General features: G+C 39.4%; 1 protein-coding gene across 8 annotated transcripts in view; it reads left to right on the forward strand.

Moving 5' to 3' along the window:
• Positions 1 to 6,250, forward strand: part of dmd (dystrophin) — a gene marked incomplete at its 5' end in the record, with an annotated part of 195,686 nt that overhangs the window by 59,165 nt on the left and 130,271 nt on the right. For all 8 annotated transcript variants that reach the window (XM_035677552.1, XM_035677560.1, XM_035677555.1 and 5 more), the window contains 2 exon segments: positions 3,309 to 3,478; positions 6,106 to 6,229. In XM_035677552.1, the coding sequence (XP_035533445.1) occupies positions 3,309 to 3,478; positions 6,106 to 6,229 (294 nt within the window).

Consider the following 6,250-nt stretch of genomic DNA (forward strand, 5'->3'; position numbering starts at 1 on the left):
CTCCTTTTCTATTTATAAATGTGTTCATTTAGAAGTGTTTAAATGCTTCTTCGGTGGAGCTGAGCTGAACAAAATGTAAGTACTTTTGCTGTAATTAGTAACATAATTACATTTTAAATTAGTAATATATGAGTGTGACAAACTGGCTCAGGGAATGTGACAAGTAGGGAGTCCGCCAAGAGATTTGACATAAAATAAGAGTAATTTATTAAAACTAAAGTCAATACGCACCATAAGAGAAACCAAAGGACAATGATGCCAGCTGTAGGAAGGCAGAGAGAGAGTTTATAGGCTGGGAACAGCGGGCCAAGGTGTCACCAGGAGGCACTGATGACCAGGGTGAATTATAAGAGCACTGCTAAACAGGTAGCAGCAGGGTCATTAACTACATATTTCAAGTAACTTGCCCAACACTGGTTGTCACTATGAGGTTGCCAAGCAATCAACAAAGGTCACTGCGTCAGCTCAGAAATAGTTCCAGCATCTTAATTAGTGAGCTTTAGCGGTGGAGATTCTTACACTTTGAAATAGGCTAGCTGTTTCCCCCCACTTCCAGTCTTTATGCTAAGCTAAGACTCTTGGCTCAAACTCCATAGATTATACACACAGGTGTGGTATTGATCCTGGCATCATCAAACTCTCCATTACCACAACAAATCAAACAACAAGAGGCCTGTGTTACATGACTATGAATTGGACATGTAAGTAACCCACAAATGGAACTTAAAATATTCAGTAAAGTTTAGCCAATCAAAACCAGCCAGGTCAGAGTCTGTACACTTTGGTTCACTGGGCTCAGAGTCTGGGCTGTTTCTCTGTCCTGACAGCGAGTTGACTTAATTTCATTCACTCAGTGTCCCAGGTCTTAATCAGTTTGTCATTAGGTAGTAGAATGAAAACCAGCAGGAACTTAAAAGTCAGGACCAAGATTAAAAAAGAAAACACTGATAAAAGAATAGCAGCTTGAACAAGTTTGAGAAAGTTTGGATTAAAGCAAAGGAGTTCCCGAAGTGTATTGCTTATAATAGCTTCTTCTGCTCTTAAATAAAGCAGTTGGATGTTGCTCCTTGCTGGTTTGTTTTGGTGACTCGCTCTGGGTGTCTGTCAGAATGAAATCCTTGTAAACAGCTGCACGCACTGAGGTCACTTTTGTTCTGCTATAAGAATGTTGCTGTGATGAAACTGAGTCCTGGTAGCTGCAAGTGTTTGGCCTGAGGGACAGAGAGAAATAAACGGATTGGCTGGGTGACAGAGGTCATTGAACACCTAGAGAGGTTTATGTTCGACAGCAGTGGAGAATATTGAGGAGGGAAGGATGGGATCCGTACCGACACTTGTGTGTGCAATCCTTTCTTCCCTGCATACTTCTTCCTACACACTGATGAAGGAGGTGCTTTCAATCAGCGCTGTCATACAGTTATCAATCTTCACGATCACTTTTCTGAAAATGTTCGATTGTCACCCCCCCCTGTTCTCTCATCTCCTTCTGTAACTACACAGTCCCCTCTGTCCCTATCTCTGTTGTCACATTTGTGCTTTAAAAACTGACGTGCTCACTGACAAGTGATAAGATAAAGACAAAATGCTTCTGTGGTTTTTCAATTTTGCTGATAAAGATACTGCACTGTAACTTTCTGTTACTTTCATTTTTTACGCCTTCTGGAGAGCTTCATACTGAGCACTGAGTCAATATTTGGAATTATTTATACTATAGGTTTGTAAAGGGACTTTCATGTCCTGAAGTACTCCTTCTCAGGCAGCACTTTCTGTACTCAAAAGCTCAAAGGCGAGGACTTCAAGCAATACTGCGATAAGTACACTTGTTTTTCTTTTTCAAGATAACTTCTGTCGATTTTGTGCTATAAAAATAAACTGAATTAAATTAATGTAACTATCTTTTATTAATATAATAAGCTTATTTCTCAAAATCTAACTTTTAACACTGCCTGACAGGTTAAATGTATGACAGAGGTTTTCCTTAACTCTACCACAGTAGCCTTGAAGCCTCAAAAGGCAGGTTTGGTGCACAATGATAAGATGACATCTGTTTTGACAGTTTGGAAAGCATTTTATAAAAATGTAGTAAATGTTGTGTAAAAAAATACAGTAAAAAGTACAAGAAATGATTAATAACAGATCCTTAAGCCACCAAATGTGGATTAATCCACTGCTAAAAATAGTTTGCTACAAATGCATGCATGGTTTGTACATTGTACTGGACTCTAAGTCCAGGATGCAGGGAAAATGTAGAATGAGGATTTAGTTGAAGATCAGTCACAACATCACAGCAGGTGATTTTTAAACAAGGTTACATTTCGGTCTGGTCCCTTAGCGACTTTATGTTCTACAGCTGTATTGAAAGCAGAATAAAAGTAGACATAAACCTTAGCTGGGTGAACATAAGCTGTTTTATGAATAATATTAGAACACATATAACATGTGATAACAACATAAATAATTGACCAAATACAAATGTGTTTAAGCACTTACACCATCTTCATTTCCCTCCCCCTCTCTCCCCCTCTTTGTCTCTCTCTCTCTCTCAATTACTTGTCCATTATAATCAGTCAGATAATTAGCAGATTGACCTCTGCAGGCACACACAGTCTCCACCACTTCAGCAGCGCACACACGTTTCCATGGTAGCAAGTCTATCCCAGTAGTTGTACTCGCTGCTTAACTGTCATTAGCCGAAACGAACCTGCGCACACACACACGCTTGCACACAGGCACACACCATACAACCAAACACAGTTATCACAAGAAAACAGTGAACATTGTTCAGAATGAGAATAAGCACCCGCGCCTTCATCTAAACATGCAACACATAAAAACACCATTCTTATCCCTAATTTCTCTCTCTGGCTCATCCTGTTGCGCAGTTATAATCTGTCAGAGTCACAGAAATCCCAAATCGCTGCTTAACCATCTCACAGCTTTACACACTCACCGACACACAGACGCACACACACACACACTCACATCTGTAGTTGTTGTTGAAACTCCACACACATCCTGGCTTGTATTTTTGTTGCGATAATGTATGATTGATGTAACCGATCTTTGAATTATCGCTTCTCAAGGACACCTTTGCACTCTTTGAGTGTGCGCGTGTGTATGTATGTGTGTCTATGTGTGTGTGTGTGTGTGTGTGTGCGTGCAGGCACTCAGACAGATGTGAGAGTGTGTTAAGTGGTGATTTGGGATCTGTATGATTCTGACAGATCCTTGTAAACTGATGTAGTGCCAGCTGTTGCGTGCAGCTTTTCTAAATTTATTTCCGTGTGTGCTTGTGTGTCCACATTCAGCTCTCATCGGCTGTCAGCGTGGCCCAGCAGTCCGAGCTGACCCACTCTGTCACGGCGACCGTTACCAAGGTGACGACAAGGGAGAAGGTGTCAGCTGTGCGCCAGACCCGAGAGTCGCCGCCACCACAGAAGAAGAGACAAGTCGTGGTGGATTCTGAACTCAGGAAAAGGTGTGTGTGTGTGTGTGAGGTGCCACAGCAAGGAGGTCTACTTTGAATTATAATTAGTATTATGACATCAAAAGCTCCTTTTCTAACTTGTGTGAAATGTTCAGTTACATGCACCCCTTTCTGCTGTCTTATCTCAGCAGGTAGGTGATGAAACACTGCAGATACTGATAATAAGTATCTGTGATGTGATAATAGAGGCCAGCTTGAAATGAAACCTATGATAGTAGTGAAGTAGGAGATTCTGGAAATCATCTTGTAGTGAATAGTGGAGCAAGTAACCTGTTGTGCAGTGGTGGAAAGTTCCTTGGTACATTTACATTACTACTGTAGTTTAATACAGTTTCGAAGAACTTGTATTTGATTATTTCCATTTTATGGTACTTTATACTTCAGAGGGTGAAATGAAGGCGGGACCCTTGCACAGTGAATTGGTTTGGGTTGGCAAATTCACAGAGTCAGCACAGGAGAGAGGATCCAAAGTACAGGGAATTGAATTTACATATACATATACCATGGCAGGACAACTATCAGGTTGAGTAAGAGTGTGTTTGTTTGTGCGTGTGTGTGGTCTGAATGTAAATTAACATACCTTGAAAGCGGTAACGTTAAATATAACTCAAACTAACCCCTATGGCAGTACTAAATTAAGAAAATTTAAATCACTAAACATACTGTGTTTAAAGATAAATACATTGATTAAACTAACACAAAATAGCAACAATGCAGTGACCTCCACCCACAATGGCTAATTAACAGCAATTAGAGCAAAAACAGTAAAACTAATGTAGACAATTCCAACCAGTAAATGCTAAATGACAACAAGGGACATGGAAATAACTTTCATGTATGCACACCAACAAACAAGGACTGTCCAGAGTTCGCTCCTCTGCTGGCTGCTCCTTCAGGCTCGGCAGTAGGCAGGCTTTCTCACAGAGGGATACTTGTCTACTGCATCACTTTCATGATCAAGAATTAACATACAAAGTACATTATTGACATACAATATTATGTTTTAGATTAACCAACGGTATATACGGTAGTTACAATAATCTCCACCATGACCAGCCATATAGTAAAAGTGCTACTTGCTAATATCATTCCCTAATAATAGTCATATAACAATATGCCACTCTGAAAGGAACCATTCTTCACAGGGAGTACTTTACATTTGATGCTGAAGTACATTTTGCTCACAATGTAACAATGTAATTATGGTTATGTAACAATGTTTAAAGCAGTACTTTAAGGAGATGGAGGAAGGAGTACTACTCAGCCTGTGAAAACCTTTGTACAATGTCCTCTGTGCTTCTGGATAAGCTTTGTCCTGTCTGAGAAAAGTGATATCATGGGGGTTATTTCAGCTTTGACTTGACGACAAATTCACACAAAAATCCTTCTTCATAAATTGGGGGAATGGAGTTTGAAAGATGTAGGGTGTTTACCAGGCAAACATAAGACACAACTGAGTTGGATTATGGGGAATGTAAGATCCAGTGTTTTTGGAGCTTTTGTTAAAAAGTGCAGGGTTGTCATGGCAAAAGTTGAGCCAGGTTCAATGTTTTTGCCAAACACAACACCAACATCATCTGGCAAGGGTTTGCGTGAGCCACTCAAATGCATGGAAGCGTGCCCAGAGTAGTACAATCCTGTCTCCTATTACCTTCAACCTCAAACTGAACTTCCTGAATCATATTTCATCATCTCACCACTACCTGAAACAATCCCTAAATAATGCAGAATATTTCAGACTGCTGCTTCAATTTTGACCATTCTTTTATTAATCTGTCAACTTTATGAAGGTGTAGTAGTAGCAGTAGTAGTAGTAATATAGTATGGAAGTATCTGGAGTGAAGGATCTGAATACTTCTTCCACCACTGCTGTTATGCTGGTCTTTAGTGATTACATAGATAACTTTAACAGTGTATTTTTAGGGCTAATGTTAGAATACTGTCTAGTGTCTTTTTCACTAGTTATCATTCATTTATATTCATTTATACTGTAATTCAGTGCAATAATTGACATAAATTGTTGCGTATGTAGATTTAGTTTTGTTTGTTTCAATTTCAGTATTATAATTATTATAATACTTATGGTGCTCTGTGTGTATATTTATTTGATTTTCATTGTTCCATATCTTCTGGGACATGTATGTAGGCTATTCATTTTTATATGAGGTCAGTTTATTATTGCTGTCAGATGCTGGTGGGTTTACATACCAAAATATTTGGTTTGTTGTTTATGAAAGTGTCTGAATAATTCCATGAGGGATGGGTCATGTAAACAGCCTGACACTAAATTAAAACAATTTATTCATGAATTTATTCATTCAATAATGTTCCCTCATGATGTAAATAAGCTTTAAAGTAGCCACAGATGTAGTGCTGTTAATGTAGGTACTGTGTAAATACAAGGTGTTGTTTAAAATAGATGCTAAATGTGACTTTTAATGTTATCAGCTGAGGTAAAGTACCAGGCAAATGGCAAATTAAATCATTTGGTGTTGACAGGAAGAATAAAGGATTCAATGGTTGAAATGTATTCATAAGTATCTTTTGTTCTCAACAACATTGGCATCGCAGGTAATAATGCCAAGTGCATGTTTGTGTCTGTGTGTGTGCGTCCTCAGGTTTGACGTGGACTTCACAGAGGTCCACAGCTACATGACCCGCGGCGAGGCCATCCTACAGAGCCCCGAGTTCTCTGTGTCACGCAAAGACGGCAGCATTCAGGAGCTGCATGACAAAGTGCAGGTAAAAAAACTGTGTGTGTGT

This window comes from Morone saxatilis, unplaced genomic scaffold (genome assembly GCF_004916995.1).
Source record: "Morone saxatilis isolate NCDOM2014 unplaced genomic scaffold, NCSU_SB_2.0 Contig6, whole genome shotgun sequence".
Taxonomy (NCBI): domain Eukaryota; kingdom Metazoa; phylum Chordata; class Actinopteri; family Moronidae; genus Morone; species Morone saxatilis.